The sequence below is a fragment of the Agelaius tricolor genome, unplaced genomic scaffold (assembly GCF_023055355.1).
Source record: "Agelaius tricolor isolate 1412-34295 unplaced genomic scaffold, bAgeTri1.0.p SCAF_26, whole genome shotgun sequence".
NCBI lineage: Eukaryota > Metazoa > Chordata > Aves > Passeriformes > Icteridae > Agelaius > Agelaius tricolor.
The window spans coordinates 7,628,328-7,644,552 of NW_027269286.1; the positions used below are offsets into that span (position 1 = coordinate 7,628,328).

Genomic DNA, 16,225 nt, shown 5'->3' on the forward strand with positions numbered 1-16,225 from the left:
AGATATGAGTTCAGCCTGTCAGGGCCAGTGATAATTAAAACTAAGAGGTGAAAGGTCTGTTCCCCTGTACGTGAGGCAGCTCGCCCCCATCGGAAACTAGAGTTTCTTTGCCATTCCTGAGGCAGAAATTTGCTTTTGTTGCTGTGAGCCCCACAAAGGAGCTTTCTGGCAAGCAGTCCTGAATGAGAGGCACTGACACCTCCTGCACCCTTCAGGAATTTTAATGAAGTTAACCCTGTCAGGATACAAAAGTAAGCTGCTGTATTAAAAGACCGTCCACTCTCTAGCCAATTTGCAGTGTTGCAGTGTCAGTTACAGGGCAGGATGGCAGGAATATCTACAACAAAAAAAAAATATCTGCATCCCAGTCAGTATTAAGGAAAAAGCCTTTCACATTTTACTGGAAGCTGTCACTCATTGATTATTTTTCTATTCAAAGCTAGAAATATTTTAAAGCTTGTCTGACTTCTGCTTACAAATTCTAAAAGATATTTCCTAACCTGTAACCACGAGTTCTCCATCTGCCAGCAGTTAAGTCTGAGTACATGTTCTGTCCTTTTTTTTAGAGAGCCAGCTTTTTACACAACTGTAATGGAGGTTTGGACAGTGAAAGCTGTTGGCTCAATCTCTTGCATAAACCTGCCAGGAATAAATAAAATTTCAAGTGGGACAAGACAGGAGAAGATGAAATTCCCTCTCTTTCCCTGTCTCCACAATAAATACAACTTGAGGAATCTTAGTCTTAAGTTAGTGGTAACAGACTTGAAGAATAAGGAGCTGATGTATGACTTAACATACTTGGGGGAATGTTGTTAATAATCTGAAACATGAATGACTGAATAATAGATCTTCTGAAATGTTCATTCAGTTGACTTTGCTAAAAGTCTTTTACTCATTACACTGGGTACTATTATAAACATGTTAATAATAGAGCTATTAATATACATTCAATGCAGATGTATTTTGAATAGTACTTGCTAGGATACAAAAGTGCACAGTTATGCTGCTTAGGACTCTCTTTAAATGATGAATCTTCTTTTTAAAGTTTTTTTTTTTTCTTCTCAGTTTTGCTGCAATGTACAATTAAGATTACTGGATGCTAAAATATCATTAAGGTCACCTGCACAAAATCAGCTGAAGCTAAATTTGATAATGCTTTTGGTCAGTTTTACTCAGAGAGCCAGAGAGATTTTTTTTGCAATGCATTAGAAGCAAATTAATTCTGAAATCAAAAGGGAAGTACTGTATTGTGAAAACAACTCATATGCTAGAATGAAATATGGGGGTGTGTGAGGCATCAATAATTTTAATAATGGAGTACAGCATCCGTCTTCATAATTCCCACGCTTTTATTGTGGGTTATTTTCTAATGGGTTCATGTAAGCTCTTTTCTTCCCATAGCTGTGACAGTGTCTTGTAGTAGTGGCAATGCACAGTGTATGTGGGTCAGCTGTGTGATCCTCAATACAGCCTCTGTCTCTTACTGAGGGATTGTGAAAGTGTCAAAAGTATGCCAGTGCTTCCTTACTCTCCAGGGGTTAATGTTATTAAATTAGATCATTTTACATCAGAATTCAAGAGAGCTCAATCCCACATCCACTTAACTGGCATGAATGTGGCTCTAGATCCACTTCCAAGATAGTTAGGATTTGTTTAGTATACAGTATGCCATAGTTTGTCTGACCAGCTGAAGTCTAGACAAAACTACTAGCCTCTGACTCATCTTTGCAGTGGCCACTATTAGAGATTGGTATGTGTTTAATGGCTGTTTGGCATAAGTATGGCACAGATGTGAAACATCTGGTTTTACTGTGGTGTTGAGCGTGGTAAATCATGTAATGGACTTCTCTCAGCCTCTTTATCTTTTTCATGAAGGATGATAAAATCACTTAGTTTCCAAACTGAATATATTTGTATCAGTTTTCTCTCTGCAGTTTGCTCTGAGAATCACAGTGTTGTCAGGAAAAGGGGGAAGAAAAAAAAGTGGAGGCATGTAAAAGCATTTTGTCATACATTCATATTTTTCAGAAGGAACTGATCTAGAGCAAGTTGTTCAGATGTATCTCTCACTGAAAGTAAAATCAGTGTTTAGTTCTATTCCTGCCTGGCTACCCTTACTGTCAGGAGTTAATGGATGTGTAAGAGGCAGGACCAGACAATTAAGTCAAAGCATTAACAAGTCATGGTATTTGTTGTTTCTTAATTTTGCTTTTTCTTAAGCATTCCTTTCTTGCCATTGCCTCTTAAGAAAAGCACATTCCTTTGGCATCCTTCTGACCTGAGCTGTTCATATTCTCTCACACAACATTTCTGTTTGTTTCATTGAATTTGAAAGACCTACAGAGCCTGCATCACAAAGTTGTTATGAATGTAGTCATTACCTATTGCTGTAAGTGCCTGAGAATATAGAAAGAAAATGAGAGAACAAAAGTATTTGAAACCAGAGACTAAGATCATTGATAATTACTGACAATTAGGACTCCACAGAGAATAAAATAAGAATTGTGTATTCCAGGAGAGGATGGTAGTTGTGCTACTTGTGTGATGAAGACTTTGAAAAAAAACCTTCCCAAACAAGGAGTGGAAAAGTGCTTTCACACTCCGATTGTGAATCACCAATATATATAAACCAGATTAGATAACTTACAATTGAAACGTGTGCCTTGAATGTTTTGGAAATAGTGGGTTTTTTTGGAAATCAAAAGGAACTTTCAGAGGGAAAAATTCAGTTTTCCCAGCTATTCTTCTCTGACCTGTGCCTCACAGCTCAAGGCTGCAAGGCTAAATTTGTGTGTTGTTTCACAAAGCCATAATATGCACACCAGGCAGTATGGAATCTGCACAATGGTGCAGTAATGAATAGTGCCTTTCAGTGCATGTATTGCTAGGAAGAGCACATATTTCTCTCAAGAAGGGGTGATTAATCAAAACTTTTTGAAAGGAAAAAGGTTCCTAGAAGTCTTGCAATTAGATTCAAATGGAAAATATTCAGGAGGGGATAGGTCAGCTTTTAAGCAAGGAAATAATTTATATATTTGAAAAATACCCATCATAACAGTAATAGAAAACTCATTGTAGAAATTACAGTGAGACAAGCTTGGCAAAGCTAGTGTGGATTTTAGGTTTTCCTGAGTCCATTCTCTGCTTTTAATATTGTTTTTCTTATCTTCCTTCTCACTCTAGACAAGCTAGATATTTCCTGCTGAGTGATCTTCAGTTTCTCAAGTTCCTAATCCATCCAGTTTTGGATTCTCCCCCTTAAATCTACCGTTCCAATAGTTTCTAATGTCAAGAATTCCTCCAGTCCTCAGAGGGGTGACTTACCTATGGCTCTTCCATCTCTTTATATTCATCATGCTGAAGAATTTATCATTATCTGAAAGTTTTTCTCATCAGTTTTTTTCCTGATCCTCCCTCTGATTTCATGTTGAGGCTCATTGATTCACTGTTTATTTGTAAAATATATCTTCAATCCTAATATTGGTATTTGGTAGTCTAACTTCTAGTTTATAGAGGTGCTTTCAGAGTAGAGACAATTTGTTGGCTGTAAAATTACCCGAAACTTGTAAAATTACCTTCCACACATATGGGAATGGGAAGAGGAAAAGTCTGACAAGTCAGTAAGGGAATTATCTAAGAGCTCACAGAAAAACCAGAGAGGTATATCCAAAGATTCTCTTCAGAGGATTCTACAATGTGCTAATATAATGCAGTTTCTAAGTATATGGTAAATTTGAAAAATAATTACTCCAGCAAACCAGTGCTAACAGAAATTGGTTGTTAAGGTATTCAGAGTTAGGAAAATTCTATTACTTTTTGTCTGCATAGGTGATACTTAAAAGAAAAGTAGATGAAACTGCTGCAATTCACTGGCATGACATTTACACATCTGCTGGTGATGTTCCGCTCCAGTGTCATTGAATTTTCAATTATTTTATCGATTCAGCTATTAACTATACATAAAAAGAAAAACAGCAAACAACTCACATTCTGAAGCTATGACTGATTGTGGCCCTTGTTTCTTTTCTTCTTTCTCAACCAATTTTTTTCGAAGTTTTAACAGAAATTAAATGTTGGATGTTTGGTGTCCTTTCAAGAAGAGAAAGCAAAAAAATCATTATAAGATTGAAGACTTTCTATTAACCACGTGCCATTTCCAAGTTACAAATACCTGCTTTAATCAGATTTAATCAGATCAATATTATTGAAAATAAGTTTATACTAGAAACTTTTCTAGTGCATGTGTACTAGAACCACTATTTGTGAACAACTTACACTTCAGAAAGTTTTGTGAGCACCAAAGCTCTTTTGTCTACAGACCTTTTCTCTGAAGATTTAAACAATGCTTGTATTTCAAAATGTTTAGTGGAATTTTTCAGTGGAAAAACTTGACAAAAATAGAATATGACATTTGCATCACTGGTTATAGTTATGTTTGTTTCATAGAGCTTTCTTTTGAAGAAGTAATATTTTTCTATTAAAAATACATAAACATGAACATGTAAAATTTTTGCCTAATTTCATATTTCTCATTATAGAATAATAGTTTGTTTCATGAGGCTGAAACTATCATTTTGTGTTTATAATTTTGTTTTAAACTAAATTCAGCAATTTTTGTTAACCAGGGTTTTTGATAGTTTTTAAATCTACCAGTGATGCAAAAAAAAAAAAAGAGTGGTTTATTTTAGAGGAGATCTCTTAAACTAAAAAAAGTATATAACCCTAAGGGTAGCATGCTGTTGTGGTTACATGTTTCTCCCTATACAAATGTTAAATGGATGTAATTTAGCAGATTAGATCTTGATTTTACACTAATGACATGGTTCACAGAGGATGTATTGTACCTCTTTGAATTGATATAAATTCTGTAAAGGGAAAGAAAATGATGTTTTGAATAGCTGCCAGGACAGTGTTGTTAGAGCACATGTTTTCAGTTCAAAAACATGTGTGGAATTCATGTCAGCATGAAGTTGAGTCTGCAAGACAGTGAATTCACTGCTCTACAGTGAAAACCCTGATAATGCCAGTGAACTTCTGAGAAGGCAGTAAATCATAGTTATTGGGACATCTAAATTCATTGGAGAATTAAATGTGTTATGGTAGATAAAAGAAACTTAATTCTAAGTGGTTAGAGACAATAATTTTCTATCTCAGTCACTGGGTTTCATTAAAAAAATTTAATGTGGCATTAAATTACAAAAGATTAGTAAGGGGCAGTTCACACATGATTCACTGATTTACTACATGACTCAGAGTTCCTAATGGGAAGGAGTATTTTTGCCTTCAGTCACCCACTTAAGTCCAGCCCCAGCCTAAAGTGACTCAGCCCTGACCATCTGGCAGCTGTTGGTGTCCAGCTGTGCCGTGAGTCAGTGCCACAAGTGCTGTCAGCAGACAGATCTGGGAAACCCAACATGGCAGAACTTCTGGGGTCCAGGTAGCAGGGCTGAGAATTCCATGAGCTTGTCATTTGAACTGGCCATTTGCTGGCCAGTCTCATTTCTTTGGTCACTGTTCATGAAAGGAACATCAATCTACCCATCCAGAGGGAATGTGGGGCTGCAGTTGGGTGCACATGGAATGTGTAAATCGATGTGCAGTGCTGTGGATGTACATTACTCTGAGGAGTGTTTGAACTGCAGGTGATTCTGTCTACAGGGGGATTTTGAGTTATGTTGGGCAGTTATCAGGAACCAATTTCTGGTGTGGATATGAACAGAATGTAGAGGGGTTCAGATGTGGCAGGAGCCTTAGTTCAGGTGTGAGTCTAATGTGCCACTCAGGAGCCCTGTTTTACTCTGCTCTATTCCGAGGTGGAATGTTGCATGTATTGAACTAATGCTGGTGCTAGAGCTGCTCTGCACACCTAGTGGTTATTATTAGGTTGTTAGGGTATTTTCTTTACTATAATAAATATTTACTATTTACTATATTTACTAAGAAATATTCTCTCTCTCTTTTACAGATAACCATTGAGAGGGAAAGTGGTTTGGATGTCAGCACCCCCAAACATGGAAAAGTGGATCCAGCCAACATGCCACATGTTGGTGGAAATATGTGGGCTGGTGGAACAGGTTTTTCATTGTTTTTGTTTGTTTGGTTTTTTAAATTCATCATTGACAGATATCTAAGGAAGATGCTGTGCCAGTCAAAAATGGTTTTATACAAAGCTGTCCTCTGATCTATTTTACCCAATACAAGGTTGCTTTATTGCCAGTAAAAGAAAAGAAGTATTTGCAATGTCTAACTTAAACTGTATGTAGCAGATCTCTTCTTCAATTTTTTTTTTGTTTCCTTTTACTGGCCATACAGAGAACAAGAAGCCTGCAATCACAGCAACTAGGCTGAGTCATTATCTTAAATGTCCCTGTAGCTGCAAAAATTCAGATAGTGTAGGCAAGAGGTACACAGAACAGGCAAAGTACCTCCTAATTCTAATAAGTCATGATAGTGGTCACAAGATAATGTGATTTGGAAGCAGTCTAAACCAACAAATTCTAGGGAGAAGACAGAGTCTGGGACCAGGAGCTTTGAAGAGATGTTCAAGATTTATATGTTCTGTGGTTCCCCTTTGTACAGTGTGAAAACCATTATGAATCAAGTCTCAAGGAGCTATAAACACAAGTATTCTATGGGAGTTCTTGTTTACCATGATAGCTGTTAGGTTTTGAAAACCTTTGACTATAAATATTTCAACTGGGGATTGTTAACAACATTTTTGGAATGTGTGTAGATGACAATGGAATCTTTAAAGAAAATTTGTTCTTATTTTTTTATCAAGTGTTTATTCCTAATGTTTTTTTGTCTCAACCATCTTAGGTGGGAGAGACACTGCTGGGTTAGGTGGCAAAGGTGGGCCATATCGACTGGATGCTGGCCACAGGGTTTACCAAGTGTCCCAAGCTGAAAAGGATGCTGTTCCTGAGGCAGTTAAGAGAGCTGCTAGAGAGATGGCTGAAAAGGCCTTTAAACAGAGGTAATGTGAAAGTCTTTCTTTGCTTTTCCATTTCCCAGAAGAATTTGAAAAAGATGGCTGAAAAGAATTTTCTTTCTTACCTGCATTTATCAGCTCCCTTACACTGTTCATTGTCACTTAACAGAGATTACCAGCACATGTTCTTTAGTTTTTCTGGGCAAGATGTATGGAATGTTTTATTGAATTAAGCCACAATGTTAAAATGACTGTGCCATTTTGTAAAGTACAACATAGCTAGATGAAGAAGGAGATGGAGGTAAATGTTTATCTTTTTTAAAAGAAATAGATTATATGAACATTTCTTTGAATTATGATGAATCCAGATTGTATGTTGTTAGGAATTAATCACTTAATAAGTGTCTTTCAAAATGGACCACTTCAAGCAAATTGCTTCTGTTTGAAAGCTCCATAGCCAGATGGTTAGAGCATGGTGCTAATAATATTGTGGGTTTGATCCCTGTATGGGCCATTCACTTAAGAATTGGACTTGATGATCCTTGTGGGTCACTTCCACCTCAGAATATTCTGTGATTCTGTAATTTGAACTATTAAGCTTCAGCAGCTAATTAACACAAACAGCAGGTCTTCTCAGCATGAGTGTAATGTGTGATTACCAGTTACTCTTTCCCAGAATATGCACAGAGATTCAGATTTCTTCCACCAACTGAACTCTCAAGTCAATCTCTGGTATTTTATATTAAAAAAAGCATCCCACCTCTTCAAAATTGCTTCTGAGCTGCTTCATAATAGAAAACTATGGATATGTATGGTCATGGATACTGTACACCTGTCTGTGCATATGTCCACCTGGCAAGCTTTGATGAGTTTCTACTGCCTGTGTGGTGATTTACTAAAATAGAGAAAAGGGGAAATTCCTGGCTGCTGCTAAATGCTGTGGGAACAGTACAGCTATGCCCTGTAAAATCTGGGTATCTGTACATGAGGTAACCATTCCTGTCCTGCAAAACCCAAGTGGGCTGGCACGTACCAGCTGCAAATGTAGCCTATTATGAAACCACATTTGACTTGGATCATTATTCTGTATCACTTGTATGGTTGTGGGAACTAACAGATAAAAATAGGGAGGTTGTAGTCCTCAGGCTGACAGAAAAAAAAAAGAAAAAGGAAACTGCAGATTTCACTGCTTTGTTTATACAGGATTATCTGGAGAGGAGAAATTTCATATAAAAGTTATTGATGCTTTCCTGGCTAGATAGTATTTCTAATGGTAAATATTTTAAATTGCCCTATTTGATAAAAATGAAATTAACTATTCTGGAATAGATGCAGTATTTTTCATTATATTTTTCTGAACTATCTTTCACTTTGGATTTATGTAGAGTACAACAAAGTAAAATGGCATTTGAGATTCTTTTTGTTTCTTTTATAGATCTGAAGATACTGAACTCTGTTGGCAGGATTCATGAAATTAAATGCGCAGCAGTAAAAAAGTTACTTTTTCCTGCCTCTAATGAATAAGAATTGCCTATAGTGACTATGTGTATGCAAAACTTCAAATAGAAAAAGACATCATAATAGAGACAACAAAGATTTGATGTTTGATTTTAATATTATCTTCAAAGGGTTGGTCTAAACAGCAGTTCTCAGGTATACTTCATGATCCAGGCAATGAACTTGTGATAGTGTTATAAAAACTTGCCATTAGAAATAAAATTAGCCTATACATACTTTACTATTCATTTATAGTTCAGTGAAAAACACTGTATTTTTTTAAACACTGTGAGATTATGCTGTTATGAAGTGCTTGTTTGAAATGGGCTGGGTACAATATGGGCCAATAGCCCAACAGATAGGCCAATATGTTTTAGCTCAGGACTGAACCCAGCCACGTACGGGGATTGGGGTGGGCAGGTACATGACTGCTGCCTCTCTGAGTGATTTTGGGTCACAGCAAATACTGAATGGTGAGCACTCCCAGCATATCTGCCTGTTTCCTCGCTCATTCTTCACTGCTGGACCTCTGTAATTACATTCCAATGGTGAATTTCACCTGTTCTGCTAAGCTATGCTGTTCAAAAGGTGGGACAGAACTTGAAATGGACACATCTTTGCTTATAAAGAAAGCATGTATCTGTTTTCATGGTGCAGGTGTGCTCTCTGCTACAGGCCTCTGGACAGGATAGTGCATGACTCATTTTCTATGGGGGAAGCACGTTTTTGTTAATGTTCATTTAAAACTTCTTTGTTTCAAGGTTTCTTCATTTAATGAAGCACAAAGTATTTGAAACAGTTACTATTTTTAAGTCTTCAAGGACAGATTTTATAGTATTTTACTTAACCTTTGTGTTGAAGCAGGAATCAGGATATGTTTAAAATACTCTGACAGTGAAGTAATGAACTCGTGATCCTTTTATGTACAGATAGCAACACCTTAGCCAACAAAACCATTCAAATTTGATCACATTTTTCAGAACCTCTGATTTACTTCTCAAACTTTAAAGCATATTAGGAGAGAGTGATATATTAGTAACTTTAATTAGTTTTAATGTGATACAGTCCCTGTAGACATTGGTGAACATCTGCCATATCAAAAATTCACAAGAGCAGCTGCCACTTCTCTGATTCATCTCTTCTGTGTTCTTGTTGCAGTCTAAATTTCCCTTTACCAAGTAAATAAACTTTTAGTTTACATTAGTAAATGGAAGATATGCATGTTTCCTAAACTGTTCTTCGCTCCTTTTTCTTTCCTTTAGATTGAAAGAGATTCAAATGAGTGAATATGATGCATCAACTTACGAAAGGTTCTCTGGAGCAGTCCGACGTCAAGTTCAGTCACTCCGCATCATCTTGGACAATCTGCAGGTAATCTTAGATTCTCTGATAAAGGACTACAGGGAGGTCATTGCATTAGGCCCCAAATACTATCCTGCTGATATCCTGTTAACATCTGGTATCATACCTTTGAAGGCTAAAAGCAAGTTCAGGTTATAATCAGTTAGGAAAAACAGTTTCATATTACTGTTTTAAAAGGCAGCCTACATGTGAATGAATCCCAGTGCTCATCGCTACATGTTCCATTATTCCCGTTCCACACCTTACAAAGATTACTTACTCAGGAGCACAGTTTTGTGACAGAAAATACTACTACACATTATGAAAAGAATTTGTGAAGGCGTGGAGAGCTGAGTTTTTTCGTTACCTCCAGTCCAAGAGTATTTCTTAGCTGTGAAGTGTAAATGCTACGGATGTTAAAAGAGGCACCTACTCCAGTTAGGAGCTTTAGTACATATGCAGCTGAAAACATTTATTTTTCTCAGTTTTTTTTTTAATTCTTGGTAATAGAAATAGGTATAGCCCAAATCTCCTAAGTGGAAACTCACTAAAATCACCAGTTTGCCTTTCTTCTGGTAACTGGAGTGGTGGTTGTTCTGGGTTTTTTTAATACTAATGTTCATATACAGGGTAAATAAAATTGTAAGTGCATTGTTTCTAGGAGGCATCTGCTAATGTTCAGTGAAAATTAAAGGAAAAGTGATTTACTCCTTATAAGACATATTTGATTATAAGTATTTCTATTGAGGGCTACTAACCACTAGTGTATATATACACCTTAGTTTATTAATCACTGTGCTGTGTCTTAAGCAATAAAACTGAAATACAGAAGGAAATCAGTCTGTATGATAAACAGCCTCCTCCTGGCTAAAGAAAGCTAATCCCCTGGTATTGCAAGTAAGAAGGGTTATATTTCTTTGCCTTATTTTTACCTTTAAACCTTTATAGCTGCAACAGCATTACTATAATCACATATATACACAAAGAACCATTAGCCAGTTTTATTATGAATGTACCAATTCAGAGAACTCCTCCTATAATGAACATTTAAGTTGGGCATAATTAGGTGATTCATGTACTTAATATGTGCTTCAGTTCAGGACACAGACTTTTGGCTTATAAAGACAGGTCTCTGTTGAAAAAAAATTGGATGTAAACCTCAGTTTTGTCTACAACATTTATATCTAGGTGGATTTTTAGCACATATGCTATAGGAAGCAAACTCTGGGTATGAAATTAATATATGAATCTTCAGTTTGAAGTAATTTTGAGTCGGTCTTATCTGTCCCTTGAAGTCAAAATCCTTACATTCAGGGGTCATGTTAACCATAATAAAAAAATAACATATTTTAATATAAGGAGGCATATCCTCTTGCTTTTTTCAAAAAGGTCATTTTAATATCAAGGCAAAGTCTTATAAGCTGCAGTATTTTATGAGACTTTGCTAACTTCCTGCTAAAACCTGTAACAGCTAACCACAAAGTTAGGAAATGTAATTTACGATGAATAAAACAAATCACTGAATTTGAAAGACCTAGGCAAAGAATAAGAACAATAGTGAAAGAAAATTTTTAACTTTATAAATTTTATATAGATTTTGGTAAGGATTTTATTAGAAGATGAACTAGGAAAATGAAGATAAATTACAATAGGAGTTGATTAGTTGCAAAATGCCTTTTGTTAATAAGGAAGCTGAGTACATCACATTTCATGTGACATTTTTGAGAGGGAAAAAAAGTTGTTTGAATTCTTCAGCATGGTAATTCATCCAGCCCTCATGAAGAACTGTGCATCTGTCTCCCATTATTTTCTGTATAGTCCTGTGTACACCCTGAGTTCTCAACTAGAACAGTTTTTCTGTTGTCAGTCAGTCATTCCTCATATCTCAAGTAAGAAACCAATGGCAAAGTTCATTGCAGTAAAATTTGCAACTCAGATTGTCTGTGTGTTTTTAACTTTGTGAAAATCCCAATTTACCATCTCAGTAGAAAACGTTTGGCTTTTGAAAAAAGTTTGAGTTTGCTTTGTTTCAAACTGTGTTCACATAATCAAAATATGTTGCCCATGTTCATTTAACCTGGATTTTCCCTTTAATGTATGCCTTTTTACTGTTATTTTTGTGGGTTTGTTTAAAATATATTAATTTGATTAAATTTTACCTCCCTAGAATCAAGAGGCTGGGATATGGTTCCAGTTGTCTATGACTTGCCAAAAGTTAGTAGCAGCAGAAAGAAATTTTTTGAATAGGCAGATCCTTCAAAGTGATACATAAACATAGTCTGAGAATGTAATTTCATTGTTCATTTTGCTTTTTATAACTTGCTGATCTCTGTCAGTTCTTTGAACAACATTATCAAAACATAATGAGTTTTTGTTTGTCTTCTGTAGAAGTAGCAAAGCCAGAAGTCCAGGAAATCCTGTCACTGATGGGCTCTTTCTTCTCTCTCCCGAAGCTTGTCTGTTTGAACTCCAAATTCAAAAGGTTATGGTCAGTCAGTCACTCAGAAAGACCTTCTTTAATGTGAGGTGACTTGCATTCCAGAAAGTACTTCTCTGATTATTGATTATTGCAGAGAAAACTAGGGGCAACCGTCCCTGTAGCTTCTGAGCATCATTTAGGCCCCTACATTTAAACTGGGCAATCCTGAGCCTGAGTTACTGAGCCTGCTGGGCACTGCCTGATTTAGATCATGTAGGAACATCTGGTCACAGCAGCAACAGTAAAATAGTAGCAGTCCTATAATAGGCATGGCTTGGAAAGCTGGAAATATGAAAAACCCTGTGCCCTGTCAGTAGTATTTTCATGATTTCTGAAAGCTAAGGGAACATTTGTGTAATGTTTTCCCAGAAACAAATGCAGACCACAACTGGCAGTGTTTAATACATCCTCTACCATTACAAGCTACATATTTAGGTGTGATAACTTCACATACACAACTTTTTCTCTGACATTTACAGACAAAGGTGTGTATATATATTATCAAAATAAGGTGTGTATATATATTAGTGATGGTTTTCTCTTAAAATTGTAAATGCTTTTAAACTAAAGGGTTTTTTTGGTGGGACACATAGAGGTCACTAGGAATTCACAGGTGAATGTTATGCAACTCTGAAGGCAACAAAGGGATCAGTGATCCTATGGAAGAAGGAATTTAACTTTCACCCCAGGCATATTGAATGATAGTAGAAATTCTTAGTTGGTGGTACAAACACTCATGGATGCCCCACTGCCAAAGGGGCTTAAAGCTCAGTTGACTGCAGCACTGTGGAAATGTATCAGAAAACGCAATTGGTGATTTCACAACCTCAGAAATATTTTCAACTTTCCCTTCTGTGATTTACTAAAAGGCTGAGGTTTCCATGTTTTTTGGGAAACATTGTTTTTCCTTCCCATCAGGAAGAATGTGTAAAGCTTTTGATTTTGTTAATCAAAATATTTTTCTGTGGCTTTGTAGTCTTTCTACCCACTTATTTTCATGGGCAAGTAGTCCATTAATCTTGAGTAAATATAGGCAGTAGTCTGAAGTCCAGAACTCCTTCTCTACACACTGAAACAAAACCTCATACATTTAGTCCAAAGCAAAATCAAAGATTCTCTGAACCTGAAGTCATTACCTGCCTGTAAAGAACTATAAAGATTCATCCTTTCAAATCCCAGGCCTGCAGTTTACTGAGGATTTGTAATATAAGACTTCCTGCTCATCAGAGAAGAATTGATTTTCATTCCTGAAGTCAATGTTTAAGGTAGTTTGAGTCCTGTTGGATATTTGATTTTCCTCCAGTTGCTGACCAGAAATTTGCTGAGAGGGCAAAACCATTATCTGTAGACAAATTCAAAATTGTCTTTCCTTGTTGGGCTTACTACTAGGATGTGCAATTTTGACAAGAAGATTTAAACAAATTAAATAAACCATAAACCCCACATATACAGACTTTGCTGTCTTTAGGGAATCTCATGTATTATGAACCTATTCTGCCTTATGTATGATGAAGCTAACCTTAGAAAACACGCCTAAATATGTTGCTTATAATATTATAACACTTAAATCTTCAATCTTAACTGCATGCTCTGTGTACAGGAGTTCCATGAATGCTTGAGTTCATGGATTGTAATGTATTTTCATCAAGTCAGGCTGTAGATAACCAATGTCTTTTCAACTAAAACAAAAGAAGTGCTTATTGGACTGTCTCTTGAGTATGACGATTTTAAAAGTAGGTTTTTTTGAATATGTAATTAGTTTATACTGTTAATACTGTTTTAAAAGCAACCATTTACCATTGCCTAAAGTGGATAAAATGGATACTGTTTATTTTTTTAAGTCACCCAATGACTTTTTCTTGTTCTGTGTGTATTGAAAACACCTAACAAATGGTCAGGTTGTGCGTCCCTTCAATTGTATGTGTATCTGAACAGGCCTTCCACACACATTTTCAGCATATTCGCAAGAGGAAGGGTTAACATTTTTGCAGTTCCCAGTTATACTCCCATAAATGAAACTACTGAAAAAAGACCAGGTTACAGAGGGAACATGTTATTTGTCAGTGTTGATTTCTCTTTCAGAGAAGACCAGAACAGCTGCGAACACGTTTTTGGATTTCTTTGACTTACGCCAAAACTATCACATCATTACAAAGAAATTAATGTGTATGTCATGTGCAGTAGGCCTTACATTGTCTGACACACACTCACATCACATCTTTTCTGTTGTAGGCCAAGGGTAAAGAAAGACAATGGCTGAGACACCAAGCTGTTGGAGAGCTAGATGATGCCAAAATCATTGATGGGCTGACAGGAGAAAAAGCCATATATAAACGACGTGGAGAACTTGAGCCACAAGTAAGTGTCCAACAAGAACCAGGGAAAGGTGGAGAAGAGCTTAACCAGTTTGCTGATTTCATAGTGGCTGTACAGTGCATCTCTTTGGAGATTGAGTAGGTTATATGGATGAGAAACTCAGAAAAATATCTCTGGCTTGGGATGTCCCTGGCACAGAGGCAACCACTGGATGGAAAATTTGCTGTACCTCTTCTTATAGTCTTGCATAAATATTTCCTGTTGGCCACCCTCAGAAGGAGGACACCAATCTAGGCAGTGCTAAGTTTTGATCCAGTGCAACAGTTTTTTTATGTCCTTGTTTCGTATTTTAATGATCAGAAGGCAATTAGAAGAAAACATTTATTTTGTTTGCTTTTATAGAAAAAAGGAAAATATTTTCTCACTAGCTTAATTTTTGTTAACAAATATGCTGATCCCTTTGGAAGTTTAAAAAAAAGCGCTTTATAAATGTATTTTCCTTATTCCTGGTATAAAAATAATTTCAACTTCCACAGATACTTGGATTTACAAGAATAAAAATTATAATAGAAAAGAAAGTGTGGGGAAAAGCCATTAAGATATGATAAAGTTGACTGTCCTATAACCTGATTCAGCCATTCCTTAAAAGGCTTTGCAGTTAGATCTGTGTGAGTCAGCAACAGAGAAACCACTTGAATCAGACCAACTAAACCTGGCCAAAACTAGTGGGGCTAGTCCATAATATTTAACAGTAATACTTAATGACAGATTGCAATTTTTAAGTACACTAAGTTGGTTTTGTTACATGGCTGAGTACAGCATCTTTTTGCATGTCAGCTACCCATATGTGATAAATCCCTGGTATTATTTTTTATGCTATTTGGTCCTTAGGTTGCTTTGAATGATTTATGGAATTTGCCACTGCTTGTATGAAAGACCAGTAAGGGAAAAGTGATTGAAACATCAATTCTCATTTTTTCAAAATTTATTTACTCAATGTATCAGTTTTAAGGCTTTGTAAAAATAATTCCATTAGGAAAAAAACGTAGGATTTAATGGGCCTTCTTTTGTTTCTGGGAGGGCAGGGATGCCACAGTCTATTAAAAAAGGACAGAAATCCTTTACAGGTAAAAGGAACATTTTAGCTATTTTTTTATATTGTGACTGGGGTTTTTTTGTCAGGTCATCTTTAATAGCCTCATACTTTAATCCAGACACATCTCATTGCATGCTAAATAAAACACCTCCCTTCAATGTACTGTGCCAAAAATTGTTAGAACAGATGGATTTTGTTTTCAGAAAGAATGAATGGTTTCAGCATTAGAATGAAGATGGAACTTCATGAACTAGTAGTTAATCAGAACAAGATTTCAAACATTTTTGGAATGTTATTAACCTCAGCAGACAAGTTTTTACAGTCATATACAGTCACTGTTAGTATTGCATGCCAAGGAAAAGCATTTCCATTATGAAATGGCAGAAAAGAGCAGAAAGAGCTCCTTCTGCCAAATTTGAGAATTTCTTTACTGAAATAAAATGTTAAGAATCAAAACTGAAACAGAAAAATTTTTTCCTGACAAGCATGTGTGGAATGTTTTGAGGTATTTTGTTTCCAGTCATTGAAGGTAAGAGGAAGCAATGAGCTGAGTTATCTGTCAGAT

The 16,225-nt window shown here is 36.1% G+C and overlaps 1 protein-coding gene across 2 annotated transcripts in view; it reads left to right on the forward strand.

Annotated features, from left to right (window-relative positions):
• The window catches only part of VWA8 (von Willebrand factor A domain containing 8), a 183,239-nt gene that overhangs the window by 154,007 nt on the left and 13,007 nt on the right, over window positions 1-16,225 (forward strand). For both annotated transcript variants that reach the window (XM_071448324.1, XM_071448325.1), the window contains 4 exons: window positions 5,966-6,074; window positions 6,820-6,976; window positions 9,691-9,799; window positions 14,481-14,606. In XM_071448324.1, coding sequence (XP_071304425.1) covers window positions 5,966-6,074; window positions 6,820-6,976; window positions 9,691-9,799; window positions 14,481-14,606 — 501 coding nt within the window. The remainder of the gene's footprint in view (window positions 1-5,965; window positions 6,075-6,819; window positions 6,977-9,690; window positions 9,800-14,480; window positions 14,607-16,225) is intronic.